General features: G+C 35.4%; 1 protein-coding gene across 1 annotated transcript; it reads left to right on the forward strand.

The window, feature by feature from the left end:
* The first annotated feature begins 399 nt into the window (after positions 1-399).
* Positions 400-13,054, forward strand: LOC113542496 (von Willebrand factor A domain-containing protein 7-like). The gene is made up of 16 exons (XM_026940077.3): positions 400-517; positions 663-871; positions 963-1,235; positions 1,370-1,463; positions 2,864-2,977; positions 3,156-3,336; positions 3,670-3,839; positions 4,883-4,995; positions 5,990-6,106; positions 6,291-6,503; positions 7,237-7,369; positions 7,493-7,645; positions 7,807-7,899; positions 7,984-8,252; positions 9,540-9,833; positions 10,608-13,054. The coding sequence occupies exons 2-16, from the start codon at positions 668-670 to the stop codon at positions 10,998-11,000; spliced, it is 2,814 nt and encodes a 937-aa protein (XP_026795878.3). The 5' UTR covers positions 400-517; positions 663-667; the 3' UTR covers positions 11,001-13,054.

The following is a 13,054-nucleotide window of genomic DNA, read 5'->3' on the forward strand; positions in this document are numbered from 1 at the left end:
GTATTTCTCTGCTGGTGTATTTACCTGTTCGCCCAGTTCCATTATGATGGATGTACTTGCAGTTTTGGTTGTTTGTGCATTTGTAAATTATCTATTTGGAAAGACTTTAAGGTGTTCTTAGTGTCATTAATGTCTTTTATTTCTAAATCTATGAATGTTTTTAAATGCAATTTTCTTTCTTATCTCCTTTGGGGGGAACACTTTAATATTACTTGTGGTTGAGACACATACAAAAGAGAAACCTATTTCAGTTCAAGGAAGTCTGTAAATTATAAATTGCAGGCCATCACACATTTCTGCATGAAATTAAAATATTCATATTAAAATGTTCAAACAGTGTATTCTTAAAAGGGTCAAGATGTTATCATAATGCTATGTATGTTATGTTTTTTTATGGGAGTGGCTTTCAGACACTCTTCTGACACTCATAACGATTGCATAAGGCACAAGCACAAAGGAATTTTCACTACTACTGAGTATAGAGCCACTAAAGTCATCTCAAGACTAAAGCTTTAAGGTAAGGTACATTATTATAATGCTTATAATACTTCTTAATATATTTAATTAAGAAGTGTAGACAAAAATATATAGAAAGCATGTAAAAGAATGATATAAAGTCTGTTTTGGATGTTATTTATGCCAAGTGTTTTTTCTCTTCACAGTGCTGATGATGATTTTCACAAATCTGCTGATCAAGATATTGAGCCATCTATATCTTATAATGATCCTCATGGCAAGTCAGACTCTGGCCTTTATGCCTTTGTTGTCGAAATCCAGGACGCATAAGGACATAACTCGTGATGCAATTTTACAGACAACGGCCGATATCTGCAAATCGCGAGCACTCCAGGAGGGACGAAATTTCGTTCTGGTCAATAAAACTTTTTATATTTATTGAAATATATTTCTAATATATTTCTAATATATTTTATGTTAGACTGTGTGTGCCTTTCATATTGCAGCCAGGTGCACTGACAGTAAAGTCAGTGGCAGGAAGTTGTTACTCATCTGATTCAGCCAAAGATTTTCAAAGCAGCCTTGATGAGATAATAATGTACAATGCCTGGGTGGACATTAGGCATCCTTTTACTGCAAGTTACCATTTTGACAATGAGGAGTTTTTGTCTGGACGGGATCTTATTACTAAAGGAGTTTCTGCTGTCAAAGACAGTGTCAAGCAGCAGAGCTATCAAGCTGCCCGAGAGGCACTTGGTAAAATCCTACACACTTTGCAGGTATGTCACAATGTTACTGTAGAAGGAGCAAAATCGCTAATAATTGAGATGAAGATATATTGAGTATTATAAAATAAATTTAAAGATGTAATGCAGTAACTGTGTTGTAATTCTGACCCTGGTTTGTCTCTAAGGATTTCTACAGTCACAGTAACTGGATTGAGCTGGGAAAGAGAGAACCCTATTCCAACCTGATTAAACCAGACACCCCAATCAGCAACATAGCAGGTAAATGATCGTGTTTCTCTGCTCATATGTTTACCTGTTTCTCCTGTTCTATCACTACCATGTACTTTCAGTTTTGGTTTCTGTGTTCTATTTTTATTCAAATTATACATTTGAAAAGACATTAAGGTATTCTTAATGTAAAAGAAGATTCAATCTGCTGGAAAATCTGGTATCCTATCAGAGGTTACTTTCCAACCTTCCTCCCAGTGTCCCCAGGATTAGCTCCCGATCCACCACAACCCTGACCAGGATAAAGAGGTTACTGAAAATGAATGAAAGAGGAATGCTAGATATGGAAAAATGACATTTTATCTCATAAAGCTATGTCTGCCCTTGTTCTTCTCTTGTTTAAATCTCTACCTGCTGTTACCTTGATATTCCTGAGCTCAGACTGGAGCTAGCTAGTAGCTTTCAAGCAGACACTGAAAAACTGAAAAATTCATGATTCTAATTAGTTAATTCTGTTTTTCACCATAGCAGCTGTTCGCCAGTAAAATGTGATTAAATAAACTAAGAGAGGCATTTATTTGATATTTGGGACGGTTAATGGAATCATAATTTTTTTGTTCATCATTATAGCGCAATTACTTCATAAAACAATGCTATTTGACACAAATATAATAAGCTGAACTATATATGTGTTATGTTATTTATCCACAGGTAAGCATTTGAAACTGTTGTAACATATGCCTCTGTACCAGTTGCCAAAGAATTCAGACCGAGTTGGTCAAACTGGCAGAATATCTTTTGGTTTTAGGAAAGAGTTTCTGAATTTCTGAATTACAGCTTCTAATGTTACATCTTGTGCACATTATTTTAAGAAAATATCATAACAGTAGGGCAATTAAAAAATATCAAACATGTATTGATCAGTTTGATTAAAAAAAAAAAGGAGGCTGGAAAATAACTTACTTTTTTCAGCAGGACACAGACTAATCTATTTTGGTCAGCCATGAAAAACTCCACCACACTATCTCCAGTTTGTTTGTCTACCTGTAAATAGATGAGTGACAAAATCAACATAAATTGTATTAGTAAGGTGTTAGTTCACCACAACCCACCAATACAGCTTCAATGCTCCTTGGCAGAGATTCTTATGCCCCGTATCAGTGGCAAGAAAGAGTTTGAGGGTTGTGTAATGATGTAATATAGTATGATACTGTAAAATGTCTATAGACAAGTTTTCCAGAAACCAGTAAAGCATATTCTAAAACTTCATTCCAAGCGATGGAAACTTTGTATTGAAAATCTCTAACAAGCTAAGTATCCTGAATATTGGCCCATTACGTGGAAATTAATCTAGGTTGTGCACAACAGAATATATAAGGACTATGTTGTAATGAAAGTAAAACAGAGTGATCAGATTTTATGCAACATACTTTTCATTTCTGTTTTGGCAGATTCAGAAACATGCAGCAAATGTGTTGATGACGTCTGCGTAGGAAACATCCTGCAGGAGGTCATAACACAGCAGAAATTAACATCAGGGTACTTTGGCTTATCCAAACCGAAAGGTAATGCTTTAAATAGTTTATGCAGATAAATAAAGTCAGAGGTAACAGGTCTGAGATTAAGGTACAGAAAATTGTCAAATACTTTTTATTCATTTCCACTTGCCCTCTAAAATAATTCAGTTTAATTTAATATATATATCCCATCTTATGTATCTTCACATTCTCATTTCATCCTAAGGAAAGTGCAGTCATGGAGGAAATGCTGACCTATCAAGTCAGGGACAAGGTGGCATAAATAAGGATACTACAACCTCCAGCCATGGTTATCTACATGAAGTGGCAGCATCAGTGGCCACTGCTGCTACCAGAGAACTACTGCAGGACATAAGAGCAGCAGTTGGAGATTCTGAGTTTCTTAGGTATCTGAGAAAGTCTTTCAATTTATAAAAAAGGATTTAAGCAGTGATATAAATAATAGCACACACACATACCCACAGCTATGTACTTGCTTACTTAAATAGGTGGGCCATGTCCATTTGCCTCTTTGGGTGATGTTTTCTGGCGTCACATTTCCCACCTGTTATTCACAACAATAATTTTTTGATTCCTTGAGAATAACCTTAAAGATGTCAGGGTTTATCACACATTTTAAAGTCATGTGGCACTGTAGTCATTTCCTCTGCCTCTGCAGGTTTATCTGCTCAGTAGTGACATAGTTATGTGTCTCACTTTTCTTGTTTGTCATCCCCTAGAATGCTGGGACTCAGCCAGACTTCAGTGCTGTGTTTTGTTATCGACACCACTAGCAGCATGTCCGAAGATATTGACGAAGTCAGGAGAGTTACTTCATCTATTGTTGACAGTAAAACAGGAACTGCAGCTCAAAGTTCAGAATACATCCTGGTGCCATTTAATGACCCTGGTAAGTTTGATTCTTAGAATACATCCTTTTTTAAAAATACATTTCTAATTCTACAGAAAAAATAAAGAGGCTGGTCAGGAAATGATTGTTTATAGCTGTATTTAATATTATAGCTGTTTGTAGGGTGTTTGGGGGAAGGAGTTTAGCTTCTTGTAACAGCATAGTGTGTGATGGAGTTAATAAAATATTTATAAGCAATGCTTTACTTAAATATAAAGCAAGCATATGTACAAACAGCATTACTGTTTCTCCCAACATGCAGATATTGTTAGACAGAGTAGATAAAGACGGAGTGAGTTCCGTTTTTACGCAATTCCATTTTTTCACAATATGTCCAAACACAACATTTTGTTTATTTTCACGCCATCAATGAAACTAGTTCCAAAAGAAGCCACAGCTGGAAAAAGTGTCACCACCATCACTACAGTTAGAACTACTGTTATAGCAAATTAGTCAGAATTGAGAATTCTACAGCGCCGTTGAATTTATCTAAGGTATTATCTAAGTCAGGGGTGCCCAATCTTATCCAGAAAGGGCCGGTAAGGGTGCAGGTTTTCATTCCAATCAAGCAGGAGCCACGCCTGATTCCACCAGTTTAATCAGTTGATCTTGGTTTTCAGTAGACTCAGGTGTGGCTTCTGCTTGGTTGGAATGAAAACCTACACTGGCCTTTTGTGTATAAGAATGGACAGCTCTGATCTAAGTAATATAATAACACCCAACATAGGGTTTCTAATATCAGAAATTAACAGAAGTGCTGAAGGTTAAAAACAATATGTTGTTAATATGAAACAAAATTGTATGAAAATAGTAAACCAATTTCTATGTTATATATTAAGGTAATTTTCTGGTCCCTGTCTTTTTCACTGCAAATCAGGAATAGGTATTATCTATGGCCATCATATAAAGAAAAATGTTAGATAGTACATTATTATCTAAACAGGGCCAAAATGATTAAGAGAAAGCAGTAACATAATACAATGGACTGATATAAACAAGCAAACAAACAAACACATTTCTTCTGTTCTTACACATTCTTTCAGATTATGGCCCACTTACCAGAACAACTGATGCTAATGTGTTTAAAGAGCAACTCAACGCACTTACAGCTGCTGGTGGGGGAGATTCTGCTGAAATGTGTCTCTCAGGACTCCAGGTATGATATCATAATGCTAACATGCTGAGTGTTCGTTAAATATCATGTTATTGAAATAAGTTTTTTTAATGTCATTATTGATTCCTGGATTCATTTCTATTATGTATTTTGCAGGATAAAGTAATCTTCTAATGTTCAAAAAGAGATGTAATATACTTTGTAGAAAAATATGTCAAAAATAAGCCAAGGCAAAATTAACTTTTTTTTAAGTTGGTTGTTTATGTTTAAAGTTGAGACTGTTTATTTAATATTGACTTCTTTTATTGCTTTCATTTGTTTTTATAGATAGACAGGGTACACTAGTGACTTTTCCTGCCAAGAAATGCCTGCACATGAATGTTTCAACAATTGGTTTATTCAGCCACTTGTCAGTTTGTCAGTCAGTGGGTCAGTCAGCCAGTCACTCAGTTAATCAGTTAGTCATACTGCAAGTTAGTTAGTCACTCAGTCAATCTGTCAGTTACTCACTTGGTCAGTAAGTCATTCAGTCACTCAGTTTATCAGAAGGATAGTCAGTCCCACAGTCAGCCAGTTAGTCATTCATTCAGTCAGCCACTCAATCAGTCAATCAGTCAGTTAGTAAGTCAATCACTCAGACAATCAGTCAGACAGTCACTCAGTCAGTCAGTTGGTCAGTCAGTCTCTCAGTTTGTCAGTCAGTTGGTCAGTCAACCAGTCATTCAGTTTGTCAGTAATTCAGTCAGTCAACCATTCAGTCATGTAGTCACTGAGTCAGTCAGTTGATCAGTCAGCTAGTTACTCAGTTACTCAGACAGTCAGTTGGTCTGTCAGTCAGTCAATCAGTCAGGCGGCCAGTCATTCAGTTATTCAGTAAGTTAGTCAATCAGTCAGTCTATCGGTCAGTTACTCAGGTTATCAATAAGTCAGTCACTCACTCAGTCTGTCAGTCAGTCATATCTGTTTAGTAACATTTACAAAGCCTTGATGAACTACAAACATATAAGTAACAATCATTGCATACTTTTTGTTTCAGCTCGCCCTCACTGGATCTCCACCACAGACAAAGATTTTTGTTTTCACCGATGCTGATGCAAAAGATAAAGGGTTGAAAAATACTGTGCGAGCACTGATTGAGAGAACAAAGTCTGTAGTGAGTACATGAAAATCTTCATACACACACGTCAACTATTCATGCTATTATTTAGAATTTTTCTGAATTTTATTAAATGATTTAGTATGTATTGATCAGTTATTATTCATTTATATAAACATGAGATAAAGTAGGCAAAGTAGGCAAAATGCTGATTAAATCTTCTTCCATTCCCAATCTGAAGGTGACTTTCATGCTAACTAACACCACTAGTTCTCGGCGTCGCAGAAGGAGTGTCGAGCGCGCAGATGGCCAACAGCAAGTTTCCCCCCAGCTTTTCAATTCACAGGTCTACCAGAACCTGGCCCAGGCCTCTGGGGGCCATGCTATTGAGGTCACCAAAGAAACACTGTCCCAAGCTATGAACATTATTGCGGTTACCTCCAGATCTACACTGGTAATTAAAGGAATACTTTGATAATAGCATAATGCTACCTTATGTGGCTAAATTTTAGTTGCATTATAACCATGACTTGGACTGGCACCCCATTTAGGGTATATTCCTGGTGTCAGATCCACTGTGACCCAGAACAGGATATAGCACCTAATGTATATGAATGAAAGAAGGAATGTTACCATCACTGACATGCTTTGATGATGTTTTTCTTTCAATAATTTAAGCTGACATTCTTTGGCTTAGCTTCCCACGAACAAAAATCAGTCCAGCCATTGTTTCACCTCACTTTATTAATTCATGCATAAATTATTTAGTAAATAATGAAAGGGTTGGTGAAGCTGCAGGTTTCTGTTCAAAGCAGACAGGAGCCACACCATAGAATTCATTTAAGGCCTAGATCAGCTGATTTAACAGGTGGAAAGAGATATGGAATAGTTAGAATAAAAACCTGCAAGTTTTTTTTTTTTGTTGTTGTTGTTGTTGTTTTTAACTAAACTGATTCATATTAGCATTGAGTAATGAGCAATACTGAAAAAATAACTAACGGGTCAACATATTTAAATTAAGTTTAAATTAATTTAAACATTTATGAACTTAATTTATTGTAGTAACATGGACTTTATTAATATGTAAAAGCTACCTATTTTACTTAAGTGGAAATTCTACCCTTAATTTTTATACATTGCCCTATGAATTATTTTTTTTCAGTGAACATTCACTTTTCTGCTTCTAGGTCACTCTATTCCAGGCTGTAAGAAACCCAGCAAAAGCTGAAAGCTTCTCAGTCTTTGTGGATTCTTCTGTGCAAAACCTGACAATTTACATCACAGGCAACTCTCCAGATTACACCATTACTAGTCCATCAGGTGAGTAGATTGGGAAATTAACCAATAAACCCTTATTCTGAGATACCACTCAGAAACTCATGTAATGTCAATATTATGCAATACTATGCTAAACCTTTATAATGATGCCATTATCTAACCCAGGAGTCTCACAGAGCAGCAGTGAACTGAATGGGGCTCTGGGGCTTATTCAGAGAGTTGGTAACTTTCAAACAGTGCAACCAAATGTCGCAGAGCAAGCTGGACTGTGGCTCTTCAGTATTAAATCAACACAGCCCTATAGCATCAAAGTTGTTGGTAAAATCATTATGTTTCACTTCCCAATTCTCTTTGTAAATATGTCCTTCTCAGCTGTGAAAAAATAAATGACAAAAATGGAAAAAAAAGGTTAATGGTTCCAGAAATGTTCAGACATTGTCAGCGAATAATTTACTGTATTTTTTCTATTCACTATCCAGGTCAAAGTGAGGTTGACTTCCTCTTTGACTTTGTAGAACCTTCACAAGGGCTTCATGCAGGCTATGCTGAATTAAACAGCAGGCCTGCAGCAAGTAAGTGAACAACTTGTCAAAAGTGATAATCAATTAACTCTGATTTAGAACTAATGTTTCTTCTCTATTTTTTGCTTAATTCAGACAACAACGTCACACTGTTGGTGACCATGGTCGGTGCGGACAGCGTGAAGCCTACAGAGTTGTCTCTGGTCGAAGCCTCAAGTTCAAACTCTTTTAATGGGATACTAGAAGAGGTAGCAAGTGGGCAGTACTTAGTGACCTTCAACAGCATCCCAGCAGGAGAGTTTACTGTTCGTGTGGTTGGACAGATCAGTTCCTCTCGATCCACAGATTACAACTTTCAGAGACAGTCACCAACTCAATTCCAAACATCAAGTGTGAACATTACTGTAAGTTCGAATCCAAAGAAATTCCCACTCAAACTTAATAATAATAATAATAATAATAATAATAATAATAATAATAATAATAATAAAGTCCACCATTACTTTTGGTTTACTCATGTTTTCACTGTTAACAAAAAACTATCAACCAGTCAATCAATCCATTAACTATTTGCTATGAACTGTGAGATCAAAACAGTACTTTCATCCAGTAAATTATCAAATGACATCAAGGTTCACAAAAATGGATTATCTTGGCAATTAAATATGAGGATGAAGAATCAAGACTGTATGTTGAACCATTCAAATGTTATGAGCAGTTTTACTAATCTCTGAATTATAGCGCCCCATAGAGGTAAATTTAGTCAAAACTTCTAGGTCCTTGTCCTTCACTCATGTACAAAGTTGGTCTCAATATGCCACACTATTGCTGGGATAAACCTTCACTTAATTTCAATTTAAAATGAAATTGGACATTTATCTAGACACAATCATCTATAATCACAAAGTAAAAATGTTTTTGAATTTTACTCAAATTAATTCTAAATCAAAAACTGAAATATCTTATTCAGATAAGTATTCAGACTCTTGGCTAAGACAATCCAAACTGAGCTCGGGTCCTGGAGCTGGAGTCCACCTCTGGCAAATTCTGTTGATTAGAAATGATTTAGAAAGACACACATCTGTACGTATAAGATCCCACAATTCACATTACGTGTCAAAAACCAAGAACCAAGTTAGGAAATCCAGGGATCTCTCTGTATACCTCTACGATTAAATTGTTTTTAAAGCATAGATCTATGCAAGGGTATAAAACCGTTTCTAAAGCTTTGAATATTGCCAGGAGCACAGTGGGCTCCAGCTTTGTAAAATGGAAGAAGTTTGGAAGCACCAGGACTTTTATTAGAGTTGGCCATAACCAGGCTAGAAGGGCCTTGGTCAGAGAAGTGACCAAGATCCTAATGGATACTCTAACAATGCTTCAGAATTCACTGTGTCAAATTTCATAAAAAGCATACCAAGAGTTTTATGGGCTGCCAAAGACTCCCATATCAAAGTATAATAATACTAAGAAGAAGAAAACATACAATTACAATAGGGTTCCTATGCAACATCTGTGTTTGACCAATAATAATAATAATAATAATAATAATAATAATAATAATAATACATATGTTAATTTTTAAATTAAAATTAAAATTAAAATTAAAATTAAAATTAAAATTAAAATTAAATTAAATTAAATTAAATTAAATTAAATTAAAATTTTACTTTCGTTCTATATACTGACAGACACAACCTGTTGGAACAGTGGAACCAGGAAAACAACTCACTCTGCCTTTCACAGTGGCAACCAAGGGCTCTGGAGGAAGCTTTAATATCAGAGTCAGCAATGATCGCAATTTTGACACTCTCTTTAACACATCCTTAACTCTCGAGAGTGGGGGCAGTGCGAATGGTACAGTAACTCTGACTGTTCCTGAAAATACTTCCTCCGGAACTGACGTCACTGTGACAATTGAAGCTGAAGCACCAGATGGAAGCGACTTCAACTACGCTGTGCAGCGCATTACTATTGTTGCTCCGGTAATTACTCACATTACATTAAATATTCCAGGATTCTGCCAGAAAAATTGTAATTTCCTAAATTCAGTTGTTGTACAGAAGGCCATTTAGCATTCAAAGCTGACCATTACATTACACCTTCTTACCATTGCTGAACTGATCATTTCTGATATGCGTGGCAGTCTGGGAAAACCCAGCGGATGTCACTTTGCCTGGAATCTGGCAAACATTCAAAAATGAGAAAATATCAGATTTTGGACAAAACGTTTTTTTCTGCCTATACCATATTTTGACACCTCAACTTGAAGAAAACATATGGTAAAAATGATGGTAAAAATAATCAGTCTGCCTAAAGATGTATAAAAACTTGCAAGCTATGTGTGATTTCCTCATACAGAGATGTAATGTAATGGCATGCTTTGATGATGTTTTTGGATAGCTATGTTCCATAATGAAATTGACATAAGCCTAATCAATTCAGTTTGTAATTAAATACCAGCTGTCAAGATGTCAGTGATGATCCTGTGCCACAGCCAGAATTAAATCTTTAAATCATTTCTCGCTTTCCACTTTAACGAGAATTTAAAATGCTATAACTTTGCTTATATGGTTATGTGCAAAAAGCATATTTCAGTCATACTTTTGTAGTTTTCAGAACTGTGTGTGTGTGTGGGTGTGTGTGGGTGTGAATATTTCCCCATATGAAGGGTGTTCAGAGCATATCTATAGTCATCATATATATAGCCATTATAGACAACTTGTGTAGAAATTTAACTGTTTTTCTACTTCTTTAAGGTAAAAGATATTATTCCTCCAGTATGTGAGGCAGTTACCGTAAATACTAACTGCTCAGACAACTGCAGTCTCTCCTCATGGTACCTCACTGCCAACATGACTGATGGGTCAGGTATTCAGAGTGTGAGAGTCCTCAAGGGCAAAGGAACACTCAGCACCACCAGCGTGCTCAATGCCACAGGCGTGAATGTCACTACGGCAGTCTACAGCTCATCTTGCTGTTTCCGAGACTTGGAGCTGGTTGCTGTGGATACAGTGGGAAATGTTGCCACTTGCTTCAAATCTACAGCTGCACCAAGCATCCTCACTTATGGTGCAGAATTTTGCTTGTTTTTACCAGTCTGCCTTTGGCTTAATATAGGAGTCTCAATTTACCGATTCATGCAGCTCTAAAAAAAAAAATTAAATGGAATAATATCAGCATATTTAGCTCTGCATAATATCTGTTCAGTAATCCTTTAATACAGAGTGAGTAGCGAATATATGAAATACATTCTAACCAAGTCAGTAAGTAACTAGAAGGAAATCTTACTTACCTACTATACTCAGTGATTTTCAACTCTAAATGTATTAGTGTTTTATTGAGGGTCTGCTGTTATTTAATGTGAATAATTCAATGTCAATGCACATGAATAACTCTTATGTTAAGCTAGTCAATTAAATACCTATCAGAAGGCTTTTACATGCAGATTTGTTTTAATCAATAGTTTTGACACACTCATGGGGGCAGTGGTGGTTTGACGGTTAAGGACTTGAGCAAGGCCCTTAACCCTATCTGCTCCAGGGGCGCTGTATCATGGCTGACCCTGCACTCTGACCCCAGCTTCCTAAAAAGCTGGGATATGCAAAGAAAAGAATTTTACTATGCTGTAATGTATATGTAACAAATAAAGGCTTCTTCTTCTTCCCATGCTGTAAAAGTTTAAAATATGAATGCATTTTTAAATTACTAGGTAATGTCATGCATATGCAAAGTAAAAAAAAAAAAAAAAAAAAAAGCTTCTGAAGTTCTTCACTATTACTGTGTAGTATGTATACATGCAATATAGGCTTATAAGGTTTTTAGTATTAGTATGCCATTTATCTATACTTTGCAGTTGTATAAGGGAGAAACAGTCTATTTTGTTTCCAAAATATAAGTGCAAAGAGATTTACAGATAATGACAAGGTCATTTTAACCATTTATTCCATTATATGGTTAAAATGACTTTGTCAAAACTATATATTGATCACTGTCTATATTTTGAGAAACTTTTTACACTTTTTACATATTTTTGTACTGAATTATAGGTTAAATCCCAGTGTTAATTTAGGTAGAAGTAAGGATAGTACAGCAGGATTTATACCTGAACTAAGAATATATAATCTTGGTTAGGATTATAATATTTTTTTTTTTCACTGAAAGCACTTCACTAAATGACGGATGCTTTAGATTTTATTTTTATTGAGTTGCTCTGGTTTACATCACCTACACTGAGTGTTTATTAGGAATTTGTTAGAAGAAAGAGAAAGTAAAGTGTGCGATCCTGCAGGATTAAACCGGCCATTATAAAGAACTACTACCAGTAAAGAGCCTCACACTTATAATATATTTATATTAACACAATATCATGATACAGATCATATCACTGTATGGGAAACATTAAAGCACAGGGGGAAAACTCACTTGTGTTCATGTATACTCACTGTTCAGTGCGAGAGTTTTATCATACAGAAGAAATTTTTATTAAAGTCACCCGTCTGGAAATGTTTAAACTGAGATTTTTACAAAGTGCTTTTCATGGTTTTAAACAGACTACAGAAAGCAGTTTCATAGCATGAGCTTGTCTACAGAAGATGGAAAGTACTTGATGAGGGAAAATTTAATGTTTACACTTTATTAATTCACATTTTATTGTTTACATTTCAGATGTCCTTTGATCACTATTACTCTGATTTAAACAATATTAATGTTAATTTCTTTAAACCCTTGGAAGAAATGTCACAATGTCTCATCAAACCATTTCTGGGTACACAATCAGACAATAAGCTTCCCAGCCAACCAATCAGCGTTCACCTGACGCATAGCACCAAAGATGCGCGCAAGACGTAACTCGAGGGTAAGTTATAAATTCCCCGCCTAAGAGAACTTTAAGAGTCTTACATGCTTTAGCACCGGCTGAAGCTGAGATACTCAGCAAATAATGTTTAAACTCTTGTTTATAAACAAAAAAAGAGAGGTTGTTATTTCATTTGCTTTCAAGAATGTGAAACTTTACAGCTAAAATTATGAAAAGATTGATCCAAAATAAATGTTAAACATTTTCTATATCAGCATCACAAAATGAGCAACTGGTGTTCATATCTTTTTTAAAATCTTTGCATGAAATGTTTAGCATGATTAATTCTATGTAGTAATTTGTAATTAATTCCTCAAATTTTATTTGTAATAAAATATTTTAAAGGAA

The sequence above is a fragment of the Pangasianodon hypophthalmus genome, chromosome 3 (genome assembly GCF_027358585.1).
Source record: "Pangasianodon hypophthalmus isolate fPanHyp1 chromosome 3, fPanHyp1.pri, whole genome shotgun sequence".
In the NCBI taxonomy this organism is placed as follows: domain Eukaryota; kingdom Metazoa; phylum Chordata; class Actinopteri; order Siluriformes; family Pangasiidae; genus Pangasianodon; species Pangasianodon hypophthalmus.